At 33.3% G+C, this 25777-nt stretch overlaps 1 protein-coding gene across 3 annotated transcripts in view; it reads right to left on the reverse strand.

Moving 5' to 3' along the window:
- VPS13A (vacuolar protein sorting 13 homolog A) overlaps positions 1–25777 on the reverse strand; it is a 250147-nt gene that overhangs the window by 19864 nt on the left and 204506 nt on the right. For all 3 annotated transcript variants that reach the window (XM_079112077.1, XM_079112076.1, XM_079112082.1), the window contains 3 exons: positions 13618–13703; positions 11750–11873; positions 10542–10616 (listed from right to left, as the gene is read on the reverse strand). In XM_079112077.1, the coding sequence (XP_078968203.1) occupies positions 10542–10616; positions 11750–11873; positions 13618–13703 (285 nt within the window). The remainder of the gene's footprint in view (positions 1–10541; positions 10617–11749; positions 11874–13617; positions 13704–25777) is intronic.

Below are 25777 nucleotides of genomic sequence, written 5' to 3' on the forward strand. Positions count from 1 at the left end.
AAATACAGTCAGCTTATACTAGATAAAGGCACCAAAAAACGTACATTGGAGAGAAAATAGCCTCTTCAACAAATGGAGCTGGGAAAACTGGAAATCCATATGTAGCAAAATGAAATTAAATCCCTATCTCTCACCCTGCACAAAACTCAACTCAAAGTAGATCAAGGACTCAGGCACTAGAACAGAGACTCTGTACCTAATAGAAGAAAAAGTAGGCCCAAATCTTCACCATGTCAGCTTAGGAACTGACTTCCTTAACAAGACTCCTAAAGCACAAGAAGTACAATCAGGAATCAATAAATGGGATGAAATCAATCTGAAACCTTCACAGCAAAGGAAACAATCAAGAATGTGAAGAGAGAGCATACAGAATGGGAAAACTTTCTTTACCACATGCACCTCAGAGAGAGCATTAATCTCTAGGACATATAAAGAACTCAAAAAAACTCAACATCAAACAAAAAAACAAACCCAAAAAAACAAAAAACCAAAAAAACCCAAATAACCCAATCAATAATTGGGCTAAGGAACTGAACAGACACTTCACAGAAGTACAATCGATCAACAAATATATAAAAAAAGTTCAAAATTTCTAGAAATTAGAGAAATGCCAATGAAAACTACACAGAGATTTCATCTCACTCCAGTCAGAATGGCAATTATGAAGAATACAAGTAACAATAAACGTTGGTAAGGATGTGGAGAAAAAGGTACACTCAAACATTGCTGGTGGGACTGCAAATTGATGCAACCACTATGGAAAGCAGTATGGATATTTAGAAAACTTGGAATGGAACCACCGTTTGACCCAGTCATGCCACTCCTCAGTTTACACCCAAAGGACTTAAAATCAACAATATACAGTGACACAGCCACTATTTATAGCAGCTCAATTCACAACAGCCAAACTATGGAACCAACCTAGTTGCTCTTCAACAGATTAATGAATAAAGAAAATATGGTATATATATACAATGGAATATTATTCAGCCTTAAAGAAGAATGAAATTATGGCATTGCTGGTAAACGGATGGGTTGGAGAATATTATCCTAAGGGAAATAAGTCAATCCAAAAGTTGAAAGTTTTTTCTGATATGCAGATAATAATTCACAATAAGGGGAGGGGCTAGGGAAGCTATAGGTACTTTGGATTAGGCAGAGGGCAGTGAAGAGAGGAGAGGGGGATTAGGGGTAGGAAGGATAGCAGAATGAATCAGACATTATCACCCTACATTCACAAATGTCTACACAATTGGTGTAATTCCACATCATATACAACCAGAAGAATGAGAAGTTATAGTCCATTTGTATATGATGTGTCAAAATGTATTCCACTATCATGTATAACTAATTAGAACAAAGAAGAAAAGATGTGAAAAGAAATGAAATGCTATTGGACATAGTGAACATCAAATCTAGTCAACTATTCTGACAACCTCAGTGGAGCTCGTTGCACTCATTAAGATTTATTTTTAATTTTTTTCCCTGAGTGTGTGTAAATGTGTGTGTGTGTGTGTGTGTGTGTGTGTGAGAGAGAGAGAGAGAGAGAGAGAGAGAGAGAGAGAGAGAGAGAGAGAGAGAGAGAGAGAGAATGGAATTCTTGCTCTGCTGATGGGTTCAGGGACATACACATACACATTTCTTTTTCTCTCATTTTTTGCATTTTTCAAATATAGTTGTTTTCGGGATTTGATGATTTGCTTTGGTTTTATACTGTCTTCATTATTTTTGTTTCATTTCTGCTTCTCTTTCTTTCTTCTCTTGCCAATGACCAAATTATATCGTTCTCAACCTCTCTCCAAATACTTTCTGCTTCTATTGTTGCCCTCCTTCTGTATAAACCTCACCTGCTGCATCTCTTCTACATTGTGTCCATTCACTTTTTGAAATTGTAAACGCTTTTCTGACTTCCTAACAAAACATCTTTCCCCCTGATAAACTGTACTTTTTCCATCTTTCAAAACTAACTGGGTTATATAACTCCTGCCCCCACCATTAATGCTGATACATTCATTACTGCTGTGGATGATATACTTGAACACATACTGTTTGCTTTAAAGACAGATCTAGCTCATGGTTACTGTTTATATTATTGATAATTGCTAAAACCACCATTACTGTTTTTTGGTGGTAATTAATGTACTAGGAACTGGGTATTTACTTTAATGCTGTGTACTGTATTTGTTACTATTGTTTATTTTGGGCCAATCTATGAGGTGCAGGGAACCCACAGGAACACTCAGAGTTCACAGGTTAGAGACTCTGCTGCTGAACTAAACCCAACCAAAAGAGTGCACCTGGCTCCACTCATATACTAATGATATGTTATACTTTAATACAAAGAATACAAGAGACCAAAACCCAAACTACTGATAAAACTATGTAATTCCCACCTCATTCAAGTTGCGATGATCCCTAGTATACCAGACGACACAGTGGACACCTGCTGTTGAATTCCTGATCTAGTTCACAGGTTTTTTGTTTTTCTTTTATTGGTACTGATGCTAAAGGCCAACCCCATTACTCCTATATAGGTGGCAAATACTATTACAGACATCAAAGCAGACACTGGGCATTGAACATAAAGCTTAAGATTGTTGCTGACATTAGTGCCACTCCTCACTCCTCCCTCCCTCTAACAGATATGGGGACACTTCAACATCACACAGAAGAGATCCTAGATTCCCTGAGGATCACTGGGATAGAAGAGAACATGGAGATATAAACTAAAGGTATGAAGAATATTTTCAATGGGATAGTTACAAAGAATGTTTTCCCTATCAGAAATTAGATAAACATCCACTTACAGGAGAATTACAGGACCTGAAATACACCTATTCAAATGAGAAGCTGACCAAGACATGTCATAATCAAAATGCCTAACACAGAAAATATGCAAAGAATGTTAAAAATTACAAGAGAGAACATCAGGTCACATTTAGAGGCAAACCAATGACTCACTTCTGACTTCTCAGTTCAGGCTCTAAGATCAAGGAGGGCCTGCAATGAGATGTTCTAAGCCCAAAAAGAAAACAACTGCCACCCAAAGTTACTGCACCCAGCAAAGCTCAGTTTCAAATTGAGGGAGAAATAAAAACTTTTCTCAAGAAGAAAGCTCTAAAAGAATTCATGAGCACTAAGCCAGCAATACAAAGAACACTCAAAGATAAACTTCACAAGAAATAAAAATCAATTCCCAAAGTTCCCAACAGAGGAAGTTCGTCCAAAGAATAACCCCTAAATGAGAATAAAGACAGAATAAAATAGAGCAAAAAACAAATGGCAGGAAACCACAAACATATATCCATACTGATGCTGAATGTTAATGGTTTCAACTCCCCAATTAAAAGACATAGATTAGAAGAGTGGATCAAAAGACAACATCCGACCATAAGCTATTTATAAGGGACTCCTCTTATAGGCAAAGACATCCATAGGCTGAAAGTAAAAGAATGGAAAAAAATATTCCATGCATACGGACCACGAAAATAAGCAGGAGTAGCTATTCTCATATCTCACAAAGCAGATTTCAAGAAAAACATTATTGAAAAGAGACAAAAAAGGCCACTACATCCTACTAAAGGGAAGAATTCAGTAAGAAGATTTAACAATGATAAACATTTATGCCCCAAATGTCAATGCACTCAATTACATGGAAAAAGTACTCCATGACATTAAATATCCATAGACCCTAACACAATAATGCATGGTGATTTGAATACACCCTTATCATCAAAGGACAGTCATCAAAACATAAAATCAGTAAAGATATCTGCGACCCATATAACACTATAAATCAATTGGACATCTATAGAATATTCCACTCCAAAAGATGAATTTACCTTCTTCTCAGCTGTGCATGGCACTTTTTCCAAAACAGATCATATACCAGGCTGCCAAGCAAATATTAGCTAACAGAAAAAAAAAAGATTGATATGTTCCCATGTGTCCTACTAGATCAAAACTGAATGAAACCAGAAATCACCAGCAAGAAAAATAATAGAAACCATATAAACACATAGAGATTGAACAACACTCTTGTAAATGAAAAGTGGATGAAAGGTGAAATGAGAACAGAAATCAAGAAATTCTTAGAAATAAATAAGAAGAGATATATTAAAATCTCTGGGACTATATAAAAGCAGTTCTAAGAGGAAAATTTATAGCCAGGAGCACCTATTTGAAAAAAAATCATATCCCTAGTAAATAAGTTTATGCTCTACCTCAAGGTCTCAGGAGAAGAACAACAAGTTAACCCCCAAACCAGTACAGGATAGGAAATAATTAATATTGGAGCCAAAAATCAATGAAATTGAAAAAAAGAATACAATACCCATGAGCAATGCAACAAAGAGCTGGTTCTTCAAAAAGATAAAATTGACACACCCTTAGCCAAAGTAACTAAAGGAAAGAGTAAGAAGACCCAAATCAACAAGTTCAGAGATGAAACAGGAGACATCACCACAGACCCTTCTGAAATCCTGAGGATCATCATAACCTATTTTGAAAATTAATACTCCAGTAAACTGGAAAAGCTGGAAGACAAATTTCTAGACACATATGACCTGTCCAATGTGAATCAGGAAGACAGAGAAAACCCAAACAGACAGTATCAAGAAATGAAACTGAAACAGCAGTTCAAAGCCTTCCAAAAGAGAAAAGCCAGGACCAGATGAATTCTCAGCTGAGGTCACCAGACCTTTACAGAAGGACTAACACCAGTCTTTCTCAAATTATCCCATAATATTTTAAGGGAGGGAACATTCCCAAATATATTTTATGTAACCCCAATACCAAAACCACACAAAGATGATAAAGGAAAAAAAAATACAGACCAATATCCCTGAGGAATACAGATGCAAAACTCCTTAATAAAATAGAATAAAATAGAAGGGAAGAAAATCTTGGCCAGGTATTACTATGGTAGGGGATCAATATCCTTACTATACAAAGATCTCAAAAAACTTAACACCAAAAAAACAATAAAAATAACAAAAACAAAAACAAAAAAACCCAAACACAAAACCCAAATATCCCAATCTGTACATAGGCAAAAGAACTAAAGAGAAACTTTGCAAAAGAAGAAACACAAACTCTATTCAAAAACACATCAAAAAGACAATACACTCTGATCAAGTGAATTTCATTCCTAGGATGCAAGGCTGGTTCACTATATGCAAACCAATAAATGTAATTTGTCACTTAAAGAGAATTAATGATAAGAATCACATGATCATCTCAATAGATGCAGGGCAGGCCTTTGATAAACTCCAGCACTCATTCATGTCAATAATGCTGAAGAAGCTAGGGACCAATATCGTAAAGGCCATTTGTGACAAACCCAAAGCCAAAGTCAGGCTGAATGCAGAGAAACTAAAATCATTTCCTCTAAAATCAGGAATAAGACAAGGCTGTCCATTCTCACCACTCTTATTCAATACAGTTCTTGAAACATCAGCCAGAGAGATAAGGCAAGAAAAGGAAATCAAAGGGATACAAATAGCAAAGAAGAGGTCAAACTATCTCTGTTTGCCGATAATGCGATCCTATACCTAGAAGACCCAAAAACACCACCAGAAGACTTCTGGAGCTTACAAATGAATTTAGCAAAGTAATGGGATACATGATCAACACCTATAGATCATTAGCTTTCTCATACTCCAACAGTGATTCAGCTGAATCAATGTTTCCTAAGAATATAAGGAAAAACATCCCATTCACAATAACCTCAAAAAACATAAAATACTTGGGAATTATTCTAAACAAGGAGGTAAAATGGTTCTACAATGAAAATTATAGAACACTGAAGAAAGAAACTGAAGAAGACCTTAGAAGATGAAAAGATATCCCATGTTTTTGGATAGGCAGAATTAATATTGTCAAAGTGACCATATTCCCAAAAGCAATATACAGATTCAATGCAATCCCCATCAAAATACCAATGGCATTCTTCACAGAATTAGAAAAAATGATTCTTAAATTCATTTGGAAGAATAAGAGACCCAGAATAACCAAAGCCATACTAAGCAAGAAAAGCAAAGTACGAGGCATAACAATACCTGATGGGAAATTATACTACAGAGATATAGTAACAAAAAGAGCATAGACTGGCATCAAGATACACATGAACAGAAGACACAGAGACAAATCCACATTCCTACAGTCATGTGGTATTTAACAAAGGTGCAAAAAATATATTTTGGAGAAAAGACAGCCTTTTTAACAACTGGTACAGGGAAAACAGGATTAGCTCTATGTAGAAAAATGAAGCTAGACCCCTATCTCTCACCGTGAACAAAACTCAAAGGAAATGGATCAAAGACTTGGGAGTTAAGCCAGAAACTTTACAACTGCTAGAAGAAAACATAGGGTCAACACTCCATCACAGAGGTGCTGGCACCGACTTCCTTAATAAATCCCCAAAGTACAAAAAATAAAATGAGAATTAGTAAGTGGGATGCCATCAAACTAAAAAGCTTCTGCACAGTAAAGAAAATGATTAAGAGCATGAAAAGAGGGCCTACGGGATGGACAAAAATCTTGGCCAGCTACTCCTCTGATAGGGGATTAATGCCCAAAATATACTCAAAATGATTTCTAAAAACTTAACACCAAAAAATCAAATAACCCTATCAATAAATGGGCAAAAGTTCTAAAGAGAAGCATCTCAAAAGAAACACAAATGGCCAAAAGTATATGAAAAAATGTTCAACATCTAGCAATCAGGGAAATGCAAATCAAATCTACACTCAGTTCCATCTCACTTCAGTCAAAATGGCAACAATGAAGAATACAGACAGTAATAAATTCTGGTAAGGTTGTGGGGGAAAAGGTACACTTGTACATTATTGACAGGACTGCAGAGTAGTACATACACTCTGGAAAGCAGTATGGAGGCTCCTCAAAAAACTAGGGATGGAACCACTGTATGATCCAGCTATCCCACTCCTTGTTATTTCTCCAAAAGATCTAAAATCAGCATACTACAGCAGTATTGCCACAACAATGTTTACAGCTGTACAATTCATAATAGCTAAATTATGCAATCATCCAGATTCCTGTCAATAGATGAATGGATTAAGAAATTGTGGTGTATATATACATATATATATATAGTGGAGTTCTACTGAGCCATAAAAAGAATGACATTATGGTATTTGCCAGTAAATGGATGGAAATGGAGAATATCAGGCTAGTTGAAATAAGAAACTCAAAAATTCAAAGGTCAAATGTTTTTTCTCATAGCGGAAGCTATAGTAAAATAAAGGAATGGGGTTGGTAAGGTAGGATAACATAAAGAACCAATCAAAAATAAGTAATGGGGTGGGGTTGCAAATTAGCGTAGCTGCTCTGGAAAGCAGTGTGGAGATTCCTCAGAAAGCTTGGAATGGAACCACCATTTGACCCAGCTATCCCACTCCTTGGCCTACACCCAAAGGACTTAAAATCTGCATACTACAGAGATACAGCCACATCAATGTTCATAGCTGCTCAATTCACCATAGCCAGATTGTGGAACCAAACTAGATGTCCTTCAATTGATGAATGGACAAAGAAACTGTGGTATATATATACAATGAAATATATTACTCGTTATAAAGAATAATAAAATTATGGCATTTGCTGGCAAATGGATGAAATTGGAGAATATCATGCTAAGTGAGATAAGCCAATGTCAAAAAAACCAAAGGACGAATGATCTCGCTGATAAGCGGATGATGACACATAATGGGGGATTAGAGGAGGGCAAGAATGGAGGAAGGAGGGACTGTATAGAGGGAGAAGAGGGGTGGGAGGGAAGGGGGGGAAGGAAAAAAATAACAATGAATTAAACACCATTACCCTATGTAGATGTATGATTACACAAATGGTATGCCTTTACTTCATGTACAAACAGAAACAAGATGTACCTCATTTGTTTACAATAAAAATAAATTTAAAAAAAAGTAATGGATAATCAAAGGAAGTCTAGTAGATTATAGGAAGGGGAATGGGAGAGGACAGGAAGGATGGGGAGATAAAATGTGGGAGGTAAAAGCAGGGGGATCAATACTAAAATGGATTTTCATGGCTATATGAGTTTGTTGGGATAAGCCCTACTACTATGTGTAACTATAAAGCTTTAATTAAAAAAAAGACATAAACAGCCAAAAAAAAAAAAAAAAAAAAAAAACTCATGAAAACAGGTTCAATATCACTAATCATCAGGGAAGCACAAATAAAAACAAAATGAAATATCACTTCACTTGCAATATTAATGGTTATTATAAAAAAGACTGAACGTAACAAGTGCTACTGAAGATGCAGAGAAAAGGGAAATTGTAAACTACTGGTGGGAACGTAACTTGGTGCAGTCATTATGGAAAGCACAGAGGCTCCTCAATAAATTAAATATAGATCTACCCTATGACCCAGTAATATCACTCCTTGGTATATATATGCAAAGGAAATGAAATCAGGATCTTGAAGATACCTGCTTCCTGTGTTAACTGGAGTATTATTCATACTAGTCAAGAAAATGAAAATGATCAGTTGTTGAAAGAACAAAGAAAATGTACATTTATACACGGAATACTCTTCAGCTGTTAAAAGAAAAAGGAAATCCTGTCATTTGCAACAACATGTACAGAACTGTAGAGTATTATATCAAGTGTAAAAACAGGCACAAAAAAAGAGAAGTAGCATATGATCTCACTCATATGGGTAACCTAAAAAAATACAGATATAATAGAAATTGAGAACGGAATGGTGAATAATAGCGGTGAGGAGGAATGGGGAAACCCTGATTGATGAGTACTAATTTACAGATAGGTGTGTGAAGCCTCCTGTGTTACTGCCCAGTTAGGTAACCACCAATGGCAATAATGTACTATACATTTTAAACGGCTGGAAGGAAGAATTTTGGTCAGGCATAGTGGTGCATGCCTATAATTCCACTGGCTCAGAAGGCTGAGACAGGAGGATTGAGAATTCAAAACCAGTCTCAGAGAAAGCAAGGTGCTAAGCAACACAGTGAGACCCTGTCTCTAAATAAGATACAAAATAGGGTAGGGGATGTGGCTCAGTGGTCAAGTGCTCCTGAGTTCAATCCCTAGTAAACCCCCGACTCAAAAAAAAAAAAAAAAAAAAAAAAGGATTTTGGCTGTAAAAAATTATAAATGTTTGAGGATTTAAACACTGCACAATGTATATGGAACGTTTCCATGGTAACCCAATAATATGTACATGTTTTTTAATGTGTCAGTTAAAATGTAAATTTAAAAAATAAACAGTATTTCCTCAGAGAAGAAGGAGACAAAAAAAGTTTGGCAGAGATGGCTGTGCCTCTTTACATTAAGAACCACCTAGTGGGAATAGCCCTAACATAAATGGAGAAAAGAGAACTGAGCTCAGTAGCTTTCTGTGAATTTTTCTGGAAGAGCAGAATTAAATTCTATGAGATAAGAGTCACATGGTAAAAGGAGAATTTATACAGAAAAACTGAAATAAGTGGTGATGTTCTTCAGCAACATGAAAAATGGTGGCCCAGAAATCATGCTGTTATGGTGCTTCATTTTGTCTCCTTGTTCCAAGTGACATACATATTAAGGCTCCAGTTGCTTTATTCCTATTTCCATGTAACTTATTCCCAATTTCTACTATTAGTGTGCCAATGTTGTCTAATATACAATGTCTAGTAAAATTGCACAGCACATGCTAACTGGTTTGTGCTTACTGAGAGTGGTGGTTTGGGAATCCCTCATTTGGGATCAGATGTGCCACTTAACTGGAAACAGTCATACCCAGCCAGGAGGCCAGGTACCTGTACTGAGTCAGGCAGAGGCCCAGGGATTAATAAAGGAGCCAGGTGCTCATATTGTAAATTTCCCAACGTATTAGGTGTAATGTGTCAGGAACAGCATCTTAGCTACAATCAATGAGGTTCAGATAATTGGTTCACAGTCTTCATTTTCTTGACAGCGTACATTATTTTAAGTGCCATAATCCCTGAAGTATGTATAGTACTTGTCAGTTCACATCATTCCTATCTCCAGGAAACTAAGCCTGACTGACTTCCTTTAAGGTACTATCATTAAGAAGGAACAGAACCAGTATTCAAAAACAGATTTTCTGACTATAGATTTGGCTCTGTTTGCCATGTGCCATGTTATAGTAGTGGTTTTCTTTGTTTTCATTTTGTGGTTAAATCACATATGGTCGATTTTTCTACTGCTATGTATGGGGCTATACTTTTTCTGCTGGAACTGAGACCTCAACACCAGAATGAAATAATTTCGTTTGTTTTTGACATTTTAAAATATAGTATAGTTAGGATTTAAAAGAGCATTTTGATTTGAGAAGCAAACAGGAGTGTTAAATGAAGTGAAAAATGTTTGGGGGAAATACTATTGAGTCACATACTAAAAACTGTCAAAACAAAAACAAAACAAAAATCCCAAACAAAATTTATCTGCTTTTTTTTTTTTTTTTTTTTTTTTAACATAATGGTTTTAATGTGAAAAGCTCCTACCTAGGTTAAGTAAAAGATTCATTATATTTACCCTTGCATCCTCTGGGGTCTTGAAGTTAATTATTTTTCCAAACTCTTTGGCATGGAATACAGACTTCACCCGTTCCTATAAACAGAATATGTAACATCATTAAAAATCCAGTTGCAGAAATACAATAAAGAAATGCCAGACAAATTTATTAGCCTATGCTTAAAGTGTCCACTTTACACAAATATGCACCTTTAAAAAGCCAAGAATGGATAACAGAGAAGAATCAAAACAAATAGAAAAAAGGCTACATTCTCACACATTATCAATAAACCCAAGTTAAAAGGCTTATGGTGAGATTTCAATTGTTAAGGCCACAAAAGGTTACAAAGAAAATGAGAAGGATATCTACTATATTTTCTTCTCAAATAATTCCTCAGTTCTTGATATGTGGCTGTGCAAATCCTGATGGAGCCCACCTCAAAAAGATACACATGTGTATGCACACATATACAAACAAGTTGTATGGGTATGTGCATGTGTGTGACATTTTAAACCAGTCATGAAATAAGAATGCAGTTTAGAATCAAAGTAATAAGGGTGGGACCTAGATCCTAATCCTCTACTGTTCATGCTCCTTTAATATTGTTTGGTATTGGTTGGGGAAAACTGTCTAGTAGCAGATATTAACCATCTGAGGGACAAATAAGAAAGAAAAGTGATACTACTAAGGACCAGGATGTACAATGTCATAGAAGAAGATGGGAGGTTTTACTAGTCTAGCAATTTCTTTAAATAATTAAAAAATTCACGCAAATACAGACTCCATAAGAAATCAGTTTCTTCTATCTAAAACAGAACAGTTATTTGCTGACACAGGTCTCAAAAAAAGGGAAAAAGGGAAGAAATCACGGAAATAAGGGAAACTGTTATCTTTGGAAAGGGAAAAAGACAGGAAACAAAACCAGGAAAACCATGGTTTAGAGCAGAGGCTAATAGCCACCATCCATTATTTCATACTTAGTTGGGATTCTGTTCCTGTGTGTGAAATAAGGGACTAGGAATGTTGTTGTCAATATAATAGCACAGAAAGTAGAACTTTTTCCCTTGGCCTCCCCCCACCCCTTTTTTTAAGCCCAAGTAGCAGTTTTAGGAAAACCACACCAAGAAAAAGAACATTTATAAAAGAGGCAGAAACATTAAAAAAGTAAAGAGGACTGTTACAATGCATATTTTCAGCTACAAATTTTTAAAAAATACAGTCAGTATACCTTTGCTTCAATGCGCAGTCTTCTCCCATGAATAATGAAAGGCTCTTTGGTAAATTCATCAAAACTATACTGCCACTCACATGTAAGTTGTCCAAATGCTCCCTTTGTTACAAACAATACACCACTGAGGGAGGGGAAAGAGGAGCAAAGGGAAGAAAGCAAAGAATCTACTTTAAAAATGGAGGCACTTAAATGCAATACACATTGTCTGTAAGTGCACATGAACCATTTCCCCAGATAAAACCATATTCTGCGTCATAAAAAATCTTTAATGAATTTAAAAGAACTTAAACCACAAAATTATATTCTCAGATCACAATAGAACTGAACTAGAAAAATATCAGACCATTTCAAGAATATTTCCAAATGCTCAGAATTCAAGACATTTCTAAAGCCAGGGAATCGAATAATCTCAAAGGAAATTAGAAAATATTTTGAACAGAATGAAAATATACAAATTTGGGTGGATGCAACTAAAGAATGCTTAGCAGGAAATTGAAAGCATAATGAGAAAAACTAAAGCACTTATAAAGACAAGCACATGAGAAATAGAAAATGCAAGAAATAGAAAACATTTATAGAACCAATTATCAGTCAATAGTTTGGGACAACTTTGATGTAAATAGCACTTGAGAACAAATGTTTTATATCACTAAGACTCTTGTAATATATTTCCCAACTGATATAAGAAAGACTTTTCTAACTACATTAAACAGCACTGACATGCTGAGAAACCTTGGGTTTTTCACAAGCAAATCAAGTCCTATTGTTATCAATTTTAGAAGGAAATTTCAAAAAGCATCATCTTGGGCTTTTCATTTTTTTGTAACAGGAATTGAACCCAGGGGTACTTAACCATTGAGTCACATCCCCAGCTCTTTTTAGTTTTTGTTTTGAGACCAGGTTTCGCAAAGTAGCTAAGTTGCTGAAGCTGGCTTTAAAATGGTGATCCTCCTGCCTCAGCCTCCCCAGCCCCTGGGACTTATGTACCACCATGCCCAGGGTGGCTTTTCATTTTTTGTTTTCCCATTTTAGGAGAAATCAAGAAATAAAAATGCATTGTTTAAAATAATTCTATTTAATCCTTCCTTCAAAGATATTTCTTCCCCAATTTCTCTTTCTGGTTGACACATCAATTTTTGGTCAATCAGAGTTTTCTTTTAAATAAATATACTTACTTTCCAGTTAAGGGACTGAGTTAAAGGAATAGCTGGCTCCTGGTGGAAATGCAGGAGAAAGCTAATCTGGTTTTATGTCTCTCACCTCAATCTTCTTACTCTCTTCTTCACTTTCACTATTCCTAGATTATAGTGGTTGCTGGCACAAACTTGGTGTTCAAGTACATGTCCAACTGTGTCCAGAGGCTATGCCACTGTGTATTTTTGTAAGTACCCTTCCACTGTCTATAGTTCTATTTGAAGATGTCACTGTAGGCAGGAGTATCCACAAAAAAATGTTATCTATTTCCATTTGTACATTAACTTACGTGACTGGGTCTCTACATTGCAATGAATAGATACAGTCACAGGACTGTTGACTTTTATGGTAACCTGAAATTATGTACTATTTCAGGGGAAGGGAAGTTTATCTCTGAGAAGATAGTTTTATAGAATTTCTGCATACAATAAACTGATTGAAGCAAATCCTCAAGTATCTAATTTAAAGTTATGTTTACAGCTATGTGTAGCTATTTATATATGCACAAAGATAAACAGGAATTTATATAAATGTCTTAGGAAACCAGTCTTATAGAGCAAGAGGACTAGAGTTAGCAGGAATCAGCATGACTACATGGAACAAAAGATGTATAACAAGTGACTGTCAGTTAACCCATTATCTAATTACAATGGAGAAAGCAAGCAAGTTACCTTCTAGTTATCATGAACATATCTGTTTTATTGATCATGACATGAGTAAAATATTTGTATTTTGCAAATCTTCCATTTTCCATGACCTAAAAAAAAGTGAGTGAAAAAAACTGATAATATTCCATAATATGTTACAATCCTTCAAAAACCATTTCTCAATGGGGGAAAATCACACATATCAGAAAATTCAAACATTCAACAAATCATTTGTTTCCTCTTTAAAAGCATTTGCTGCACTGCTTTAAGACTGGCTACAGCAATGCCAATCTTTAAATAGGTTTTAAATAGGTAGGTTTTAAAAAATAGTTATAAGCCAATCTAATGAGGTATTAAACTAGTGTAGTAATTTTATCTCAGAAAATATATTAGTATTAGATTACATCTATATAAAACTTGTATAAACCCGTAAATACGTACATCACATAAATTACTACTAGCCCCCACTTTGTTTCTTTCCTGGAAATTCCCTATCTGCTTTATAAACATACTTTTCTTTGCCAATCTCAGAACTCATTAAAAAATGAGGAGCAGAGTTTCTAGACAAACAGGAAACCCTGAGGCCTATTTAGCGTATGTAACACTTTTTAAATTTGTTTTCAAGACTGCTTAAAGATTGTCTATCTACAATATTAACTGTTAAGCATTATTTGCTCCAGAAAATGAAAAAACCACCATAAAAATAATTTTTTATTTGTTTTCAATATAATTGGGTCTGATAATAATTATTTTGTCTATTTAAAACACAGCAGGCTAGACTGTTTTGAAAGGTTAGCAATGTAATTGTGACCAAGATCCCTCAAAAAAGGCATGTTAAGAATTCAGGCAAAATGTTAGAAGTCTTCAAGAAATTTCAAGAGGATATGAGTTTAGAAAATTGTGTTCCCTGAAGATGTATCTTAAAAAAAAAAAAAAAAAGACAATTATTTAGCTTAGAAGAAAGTTGAGATTTCATTATTGTCTTGATATAGAAGGTAGATAGAATGGTTTCATTTTTATTGGAGACAGAAATAAATAAGAAACTAAAACAGCATGATAAGGCATGCAGATTACTTGCATGGAAGAAGTTTCTAACTTAAAAGATTACAAAATATTAAGGAAACATTTACTATTTAATAGGTAAGGCAATTAAACACAAATATATCAGAAATGAAAAGGGGACACAGGCACAGATTTAGAAGACATTAGTAAGAATTAATTTATAAATTATGCAAATAAATGTGAAAAACCAGGTGAAATGGACCATGTTTTAAGAAAATATAAGAGAAAGAAGCCTCAAATATTAGAGAGGCAGGGAAGAAGTTATTTGTAGATGACAATATATCTGGGAAGCCCAATACATAAAACCCAGTAATCAATTTGGAAATGAAAGGAAAAAAAATTTTATATGATAAAAAAGATACTTATATGTATATTTTACAAAACAGATGCAGAAGTTATGTGATAGAAACTATAACACTTTCCTAAGGGGGATAAATGAATTTTCAAAAATGAAAATCCATGCTTTATTCATGGATATAAAAAGTTGTTATAATAAAGATATTATTATATTCCCTTTCACCTTTATACACACACACATATACTCTTTCAAAGTGGTCCCAAGATGGTGATTTTGGGAGGATTGGCGGGGTGGGAGAGGGAAGAGAAGTGATTGGGCAAAATTATAATAAAATTTATGTAGAAAGAAAAATATGACATCAATTAAATTATAAAATAAGAACAATACCCTAACAATCATTAATATAAATTTGTACAGTTGCAGTAATGAAACAGCTTGGTGCTGGTGAAAGTTTACAATGATATATCAATGGAAAGAATACAAATTATAGGAACTGACTAATATGCATATGAAATTTTATAAAAATCTTTTTATCTGAATATAGGAATTTGTGACATCAACAGCCTTTCAGATTAGTGGGTAAGAGTATACATTATCAAATAAATGGTTTTAGACAACTTGCTGGCTGAAGCTGTATCCTTTTTTCTTTATACTAAATCCTATATGGCTCAATGAGTTAAGTATATAAAAGAACTATAAAAATACTGTAAAAGTAACATTTTAAGAATCTTACAACAGGAAAGGCCTCAATAAAACTAAGTCCATAAAATCTAACAAAAAAGATTGGTAAGAACATATAAATTAAACACTACTGAATGGAAAAACAATAATCAAATATGCAAAGAACACAAAAATCAAAGGAAAATTAGGGAAAATATTTGTTAATACAGAGAGATATTTCATAATTAGAGAAGTCTATTCATTTGAATAAACTATGAGAGAAAAAATGGGTAAACCAATAGTAACATGTCTAAAAGATATGAATAGGTAGTTTGGCAAAAAACCAAAATCTGACTAAGTAGAGGAAAATGTTCAACTTAACTCAAAATCAAGAAAATATAAATCAATTCCAAGTCAGCAATTCCACTGTTAGGATTTATCTTAACCAACATGTGCCAAGATATACATGTAAGAACCTTCATAGCAATGTTGTTAAAAGCAAAAAAACCTAAATGTTCATTAATAATGAGCTGAATAAATAAATTGTGGGGCACCCATATAATGGGACCCTATAAAGTCATAATAAAGAAAAAGACAGATCTGTGTATAGATACAGAAAAAGTTAGAAGATATACTAAGTGAAAAAGAAACTATATTACTGAGCTGACTGTATGAAGGAAATCGATGGGGAAATGCATTAACATCAGAAATTTCTGAAAGAGTACACACCGATCTGTTGAGAGTATTTATCTCTGGGCTTGTGAAGGGCAATGGTGGAGACAGAAGTGAAGTTTTTATTTTTAATTTTACAGCCTTTTATTGTGATTTTTTTAATTAGAAATTAGACTATACAGTATGTTCTCCTTTGTTCTACATGTTGACATTTTATAATCAAGACTATACAAGTTGCTTTCCTCAAGAACACCTCTCCTGATAAAAGCTGAGTTTATATATGCCCTTAAAAGATCATATTCTTCAAATAAGCTAAAAGACATTGTTTAACTTTAAGCACCTAGCTTCTATTTTAATACTATGTTAAGTTTGGGCACTGCAGTTGACCCTACCTTTCATCACTTTTCATTTTCAAAACAAATCTAAGCGGTACCTATCAGCAATTAAACCAATTTCGATAGTCACAATAGCATTTGGCATTTTTTAAAAAAAAGCTAAAAAAAATTCATGCAAAGCTTTCTGAAATTCATCCAAAATCTTAAATGCAACACTTAAAAAAATGAACAGACATTATGATCATAGCAGTGTGCTTTGAAATATAAAAAATTGTACCCTTTGTTATTAGAGTAGCTATATTTGAATAACATCAAAGATAACATTGCACAGCAAAATGTTGCTCATGTCTCTATTACATATGTGAAAATAGAGCAATAACAGCATTATAAATGGAATCCAAATATCTGAAACTAAACCCACAGACGCATAGGAGAGAATGTGATAGTTTGTTAGCCAAATTCATCTTCTGTCACACTGTAAAGAGTCTACAAATGTCATGCTTTTGGTCACAATTTTTCTGCCTAATTATTTGACTTTATAAGTACATTATATATGAAAGATCTATACCTTTCAAAACGCCATTATATATTTTAGAAAAATCCCTTGGAATTTCAGACCTTAAAGGAATGTTACTGTTCATTCAAACCAATTTTTTCCTTTTCTGAAAATCAAGTGTTTAATCAATCCACGTAAAATCTTATCTGATTAGGTAAGATTATAGTTAAGTGACTTGCTTTGGGTCAGTTGCAAATTTAAGTTCAGAACATTGGCTTCTTTACTTCTAGTTCCAGTGCCTTTTCACTATACCATGATGTTTCCTCTTAAGGTATCAGGTACACTTCCCCCATGGTACCTACTAAATGTCTTTGATAATCCTAGAAGGTGGTAGTTGCTGAGAGATTCTTAAGGCAGCTCAAGTTAGCTGAATATTTCTAGATCAACAGTATCCAGTAAGTTTAATGTTAATATTCTATATTTCTCTATCCCAAACAGATGCTAGGTATGAAATGTTTCTATTAAAATAATCCATGACATCATTTAGAAAATGAAGAATTAGCAAAATCAGGGTTAGAAATCACAATGTAAGGCCTTTGCATAAATATCAAGATTTGGCTGAAATATGAAGGGATTAACAACAGCCAGTACTTTAGAAATGTCAATCTTCTTTATATGCTTTTGCATTAAAGAAAAAATATTTTTTACCTTATTCCTTAAAAGAATGTGTGAATTACCCATCAGAGAGTGGGAAATTTTCAAAAAGAAACAAACAAATTACACAACAGAAGCTGCACTCATTACATATATTTGTCAAAATGTTTAGGTAAGAATTAAAATAAATGATTATTGGTAATAGGATTCCTCTGGCATTTTGAAAAGTATGCATATGGTACTTGGTGTAAATGAAGTGATACTTTAAATGCAAATAAATCCAAATCAAATTAATCACACATTTAGAAACACAAAAAGAATAGGAGCTTGATGATAGTAGTGTCAGAATTACTTTTTACTTATAACCACATTTCCTGACAAATAAGCCCCAATACATTAGAAAAAGAACATAAGTTAAAAACGATAGTATCACAAATGACATTTCTAATACTCTCAAATCATCATGTTATAAAATTGCAAAATTCTGAAAAAGCAAAGCAAAATATGAACATGGAAAACTTTAAATCCCGAGCCATATGAAGTGTTAATCCCTTCATTAGAAATTTATTTTAAAAAACTGAGTAAAGCATAAGAATACATAGTTTAGCAAAAACTATGAAAATATGATCACTATCTGACTTTTCTGGAAGGGTCTCATAGAGATAGTAGTTTAGATAGTAGACAATACCATAGGGGATAAAAGGAAGACGAAATTCATCTAGATGAAAGATGAATTAACAATGAATGCTATCAAGTGAGAAAATCTACTAGATAATAAATGCTTTTACAGATTGGTTAATTTTAATATTTAGGAGATGATGGGGAAAGAGGAAAGGTTTATGAATAGACTCTACTAAAAATATAAAAAACTTGTAAAAACAATATTCAGAGTTACTCGTAAAATGGCAAGTGCTATCATTTTTCAATTATTTAAGAAGTAACTGGACAAGTTGTTCAAAGGAATCTATTTCTAAGGAAAATCTGAAGAATAATTTGCTCAAAGCTTAGGGATAAAAAATGTCTTCATATTTCAGTTCAAATTTGAGACTTGAGTGTCATGGCCAAGAAAAAGAGGGTATCACTCAAGCTTCATAATTAAACATAGTTGAAATCAATTATCTCAAAACTTAATGATTTCATATGTAATAGAATAAATGTAAATAAGAATGAAGAAGTGATATTTACCTTACACTGTAAGGCAGTTAGTTTAAAAAAAAAAATCAAATCTGTGTCATCCAATCTGGAGAGGGATTAATCCTCCTACCAGCCTCTCCTTTCATGTTAATGAGCTATCTTGATTGTCAGATAAAACACAGCTCTAGGTTATATTGACAGCTTAGACCAGAAAGTTGAATATAATCCTTTGACATAAACGCAAAGGAAAGACATTATTACATATTATAAGTTGTTATCAATTAGCATAATCAAAACAGCCTGTCAAAATGACAATTATGCTTGTGGAGTAACTGCACCAACAACAGCAGACTTTCAATTAACCTACCCAATACATTCTAGAAGAAAAAGAGTGGGTGCATCAGGAATAAAAGTTCATAGCTACAATAGTCTTACTCAGTTCCAACAGTACCCTCCAAGTGATCAACATTTATTGATCCATATTACATATACCTGAAAATAATGTTTTTGTATAATTAGGTGCAGTCCACATCACTAAGAACTTAACTGTTTACCAATTAAGGTGCAGAAATTATCATGGTATTATAACTATTCTACTAACCTTGAAAGGAAACAAAAAGGATGAAATTTAATGATGCTTTTATCTTGACAAAGAAGAGACAAATGAGGAATATAGAATTTATACAATGGAGGTCAAAACTAGCATAAACTGGTATTCATCTGGAACAATAAAAATACAATATAGTTCTTATTAGGCATGATATTAATAATTACATATATTATCTCATTTGTTTAAATCCTAACAATACCAAGAGAGGTACTACAATATCTCCATTTTACAATTTGGAACTGAAATCAGACAGGCATAATAGACTATAAATCTAGTTTAAAAAAAAAAAAAAGGCTAGAATTTGAGGCTAACTTAGCTTAAGAATCCAGACTGTAAGTCATAGGATATTGCTGTATCTTAAAAATTTTTTTTCGTAAAAAAAAGCACAGAAAAACTATAGTCAGCCTTCTTTATCTGTGGGCTGCAACATCAGTAGATTCAAACAATCATGGGTCAAAAATTCTTTTAAAAATTGCATCTGTATTCAATGTATACAGACTTTTAATTTGGTCACTATTCCCTAAGAATACAGTATGACAATTATTTACATAGTACTCACATTGTGTTAGATATTCTAGGTAATCTAGAGACAATTTAAAGTGTATAGGAGGATATACTTAGGTTATGTGCAACACTATGTTATTTTATTTAAGGTACTTAAGCATCAGATTTGGGTGTCCTTGGAGGTCTTGCAATTAATCTGCTACAGATTCCAAGGGACAAGTGTGTATATATTCTAGGAGATGCCATGGAATCTCATTTTAACAGTTCAGTGGATTATGTATTCAGATATTCCACAGGTTTTGCAATGTTTCAAATTTCATGTAATGTCAGGATCTTCTTTGGAGATGAGTCATATCTTATGTGTTTTTGATTCCTACAATTCCTTACAACCTTGCATGTATCACCTAAATAACAAACAGGAATAAAATTGTGAAGATCTTCACATTACAGAGTTGGTCTCTAATGTGGAATGTATTTTATCCCCAATTATTTGAACAATAAAAATAAAGTTCACTAGAATTAAGCTTGTGAGGGATGAGCAGAAATATTGACTACTCACTTCCAGACGGGAAGCCTAATATCTTGGGAAATGTTATGATAGACAATTAACAGTGAATTCCTTCACTTCTAGAGTGAAGGAATGCATGGCATTATATTTTTATATGTATTCATATAAACAATTCTCACAAATCAAGCCAGCAAACATCCACTCACATACATGAAAGTATAATTTTATTATTTTGCCAATTTTAAAATTCAAAGTAGCCTGGCAACTTATTCCAGCAAAGTTAACGTCCATAAAATAGCCAGTTTCCCATATTTGTATTCCAACACTGCATCTTCATGAGATCTCTAACACACACAACTACTTCTGACTTGAAGCACCACAAAGTAAATAAAAAGCATTTTTCTCTACAATATTTCCCCACAGAGTTCTTTACAGTGGTAAATTTTCACTGAAAAACTGTCATTAAGACAATTTATTAGTTATCACCAAAAGTCACTAGGCTATCAATATTATTTAAATTTATAAGACAAAAAAAACATGGTGCTTCCTTTCATAGATGACATTAAATTTTCTTTAGATGAATGAGAGAAGCCCATGAAAATGAATTACTTAATTCAGCAAATGAATGTATCCTTTCACAGGACATTTAGCCAGCAACAACAAAAATCATAACTTATACAAAGTCTAGAATTCTAACAACTACTTTAGCGCACACACACACACACACACACACACACACACACACACACACATATATTTCTGGATGAGTTTTACTAAACTCAGTTTATGCCAACAATCTCTTGAGTTTGTTCAGAGAAACCAGGGAGAAATTACAAGGCAGACCACCATCAAGCCAATAGAGAAGTCATGAGTTGAGGAAGTCTGGGGTGAGAATTCAGTACCTTTAGCTTAGTTAAGACTGGAAGACCTTCTAAACGAATACTTACTATGAGTTTTAGCTCTATTTACATATCCTTGGTAAAAAGAGGGTAAGACCCAAGTGAATGCTACCTGAGTTCAACATAAAAGGATCTTTTAAAATGTTTGATGTACTGAATTTCTATTATAATAGTACTTATCTTTCCTTAACATATTTAGCAATTCAACAAATGCAATGATGACAAACTTCTAAAAAGATTTAGAAATTAAATTGGTCTCATTCAAGTTACTGGATTAAAGAAACATTCATTTTAAATTTGTGACAGTAAACCTGAACCTCCCCTAAGTTGAACCATCACCTCCAGAGAAAACATAATTTCAGTCTTATTCAAAACTATTTTTACATAACACTGGAAGGTCTGAAGTGGGATTCCATTGGTCCAAAATAAACTTAGTGAGACATACCACTATCAGATGTTCAAAAGTCTGGCCCTTATAAAATAATGTGACAAGGACTCTCCAAGAGAATTTGCTAAACTAATAAGTTAAGTATGAGAATTCTATCCAAACTGAATAGGTAATCTCTTTTCCCATGGGATCTGCTTTATCTAAGGTAGTAAGACCTCTAATTTCCCTGGATAACAAAATTTGGCTCTCTTCAATTTTCTTGTCCCATTCAGAAGTATCCTTCTGGAGAGGAAGAGTTACAAAATGAAGAGTGAGATCCATTAAGTCTTGTCTCCTAGTTCTTGTCCACTTACTCAAAATTTCAGATGAAGCCAGGAGAAGAGTGTTCAGCACTACTATGGTGATCTGACTGCTATTTTAAGCCCTTTCTTCCCGATTAGTTGTAATTCTCCTCCTGAAGTAAAAGGAAAGACTACGACGGCTGAAGGTGGTTATCTTCCAAATGTTATTAAGGCAGTGTCTGAAGCTAATTATAAACATCTGTAATTTCTGAAAGAAAAGAAATATACAACAAACAAAAACAGCCTCCCTTCTAGAACTTACATAACGGCCACTATGATAGTTTTGTAAAGGGTTCAAACACAACACAGATAAAAATTAGAGTTCCTGAAATAGTAAAGAATATACTACCCTCATGGTTCAACTTGGCTCTCAATATTCATATACAACAGACATGGCATTATATACATACACAAACATTCACACACACATTTTAAGGGAAGATTTATTTTTTAAGGGGAAGAAATACTTTTAAAAAGACAATGTAAAAATATGTTCAATGAAAAAGAAAAATGCTTCTACGTCAGCTGCACAAATAAAGAAAAGGTTTTGGTCATTTATGTGCTTCAGCAATAAAAGCTAAGCTTCTCACATTAAGGATAATTCTATGAGTGGGATTTTTTTTCAGTCTTTAAAAGTAATAACTCGATTTCTAACATCACACTAACTGAAATAAGCCAGTCTCATTAAGTCAAGGGTCATATGTTTTCTCTCATATGTGGAAGGTAGAGAGAAAAAAGGGGGTAAAAGGGATCTCATAAAAACAAAGAGGAAACCATTAAAGTAGAGGAAGGGAATGCTGGAGGAAGACAGGAGGGGAAGGAAAAGGAAGGTACTCAGGAATAAAACTGACCAATTAGATTTTATGCAGGTATGAATATATCACAATGAATTCCACTATTATGTGTAGTTATAATGCATCAAAATAAAAATGTTAAAAAATAAAAACATGAAGTGATGATTCATATACTTGTATTAGAACTGAGTGAATAAATTAGGAAAATATCACAAATAGTAGACAAAGGATAATTTTTTTATTTTCTACAGTTTCTTATACTTCTCGTTAATGAGCATACCTTAAAAAATTCATACAAGTCCAAACTTTCCTGAATATATTAAAAAATCTTTGTAGGATTTAAGGTACTTAAAAGGTTATTGAGAAATGATAATTTATAATGTAAAAATTACACACATAAAATACTGAGCTAAAGCTGACTATTCTGATTGTTTTCAAAAAACACAAATACCTATAATATTTTGAATGCTCACAGGTTTGAGGATCTCTAAAATGCTAAGAAATGATATAATGCCACTTAGTAGAAATCTTTTACTGTTTCATTGCTTAGAATTATATATACAATGAACGAGACTATGTTAAAAGCTAGTTTTACAGAATTATTAAACAGTTTTTAAACGTATTTGGAGACACATTCTTGCTATATTCACTGGTTGATATGGAGTAACTGCTGAAATGGATTTATACTGAAAGACAACAGGTACAAAAATGTTCTACCATTTTAAAACAAGCAAAACCATAAACACCTCTCTATGCAAATCATTAATTATTCTAATTAGTTCTCAAATACAGATCTATTTGAAATTATGTGTTTTATTCTTTGATTCAGGCCTTTCTAAACCATTTTATACTCATTCATCTGTTGAAATTAAAGATTAACAGTTTAAATATCCTAATTGATCTTCATTTACCCCAAAGGAGCAAAGATAGACTAGTGAATTAAACTGACGGTTGTTTTATATATCCATCATAATCATTATTTGATCTAAATTAATAGTCTGTATAAACAACATAATTTTATTTAAACCTCATAGGACCTGTAATATTTTGAGGTTATTATAAATTCATTTGCAAGAAAATCTATAAAAGAAAAAAGTTAAAGCTTGAAGATGGTCCTTTCCCCATCACCAAAGTAAGGTTTAATACAAAATTTCATAATAGGATTTAAATAAGACAAATTAGCAGCTTCTATATCAGTCATTTTCTTTAGTGTATATGACCTTGAGATATAAATACATTAGCATGTTTTTCATACTGAATATTAATATCTTAGTCACAGATCTACAACGCCAGCTGTACGTTTTAATAACAGATTTGCATCAGAAAGTGTTCTGAACAATTTCAAAAACTAAAATTTATAAAATCCTGACTGATTTGAAATTTATTTTGACTTGTTTATGAGAAATACTAGAAGTGAACAATATTATTCTAGGCTTACATCTGTTTTAGCTATGTTCAACATGAGTGCTAATTAATTTTATTTACATACGCTTAAAAAAATCTGGGTTATATATCCATGATCATGGTGTGTGTAATTTTAGGACCGTCACAGTTTTTTTCCTGCCATTTTTCAGTGTTATTCAAGAGTCAGGGAGACACAAGTGAAAATGAATCCCTCACGGCAATCAGTCTCTTAGGGAAGAATTTCCTTCCTGTTTACTACACATAAACAATGATCATGCAGAAATTTAGAAATATATAATGGATATGAAAAGATGTGGTATTATATAATCAATGTTTGAAAATAGCCTTCTCACTCGACTTTCATAATAGATGTCATTTTAAAGTTCGAATTAATTATACAGCCATTAATAAACAAAAGAACAGTTCACCTGACTAGAATCTCAAAGGGGGGCTCAATTTCTACATATATGATGAGGAATAAAAGATATTTTGGTCCAGTCCTCTATCTCTACTAAGAAAATACTGGTATAAAGCAACAGAGCAATTTTCAGTGTTTAATTTTTCTCCAATAAAAGCATTTATTTTTTTCAATAAAACTGGAAAACTAGTTACAATCTGTTGTCTAAGAAGCATGACAAGATTATTTCACTGTGCCATAAAAAAAAAAAAATAGAAAAGGGCAATTACAATATTACAGAACATATTTTACTACTTCTTCTTCTTTTTTTTTCTCTTTTTTTTTTCGGTTATCAGGGATTGAACCCAGGGGCGTTTAACCACTGAGCCACATCCCCAGCCCAATTTTACATTTTATTTTGAGGCAGGGTCCTGCTAAATTGCTGAGGCTGGCCTTGAACTTGTGATCCTCCTGCCTCAGTCTCCTGAGTGCTGGGATTACAGGTGGGTACTTCTATGCTGGGCTCATATTTTACTTCTAAGGGCTAAAAACTAAAGAATGATGAAACACTTAAGACCATATCAGTGAAATGTACTAGTTAATATAACATTATTTTAAAACTTCTTACTGCTGAAGGACTTTAAATAAATGTAAACCTACTTCCAACTTTCTTTTCATTAAAGTGACAAGTCACTACTGAAATAAACAGAACTTTTTCCAGATGTATGAATAATAAATAAAAGGTTATTAAGGTCATCTTTATGAAACCAGTACCAAAAAACTTAAGTACCACAGCCCAACACAGGAAACTCAGAAAAAGTCTTATAAATCAATAGTTTTACAAAGTTGGAATGTAAGAAACCAATGAAGGGATTTCTAGGCTTTTCTTTCCTCAGGGTATATACCATATATATATATATATATAAAACAATATATGGTATATATATACCATATATCAATATATGGTATATATATACCATATATATGTATATATATATATATATATATATAATAATAGCTTATGTTCT

The sequence above is a fragment of the Sciurus vulgaris genome, assembly GCF_902686455.1.
Source record: "Sciurus vulgaris genome assembly, chromosome: 15".
NCBI lineage: Eukaryota > Metazoa > Chordata > Mammalia > Rodentia > Sciuridae > Sciurus > Sciurus vulgaris.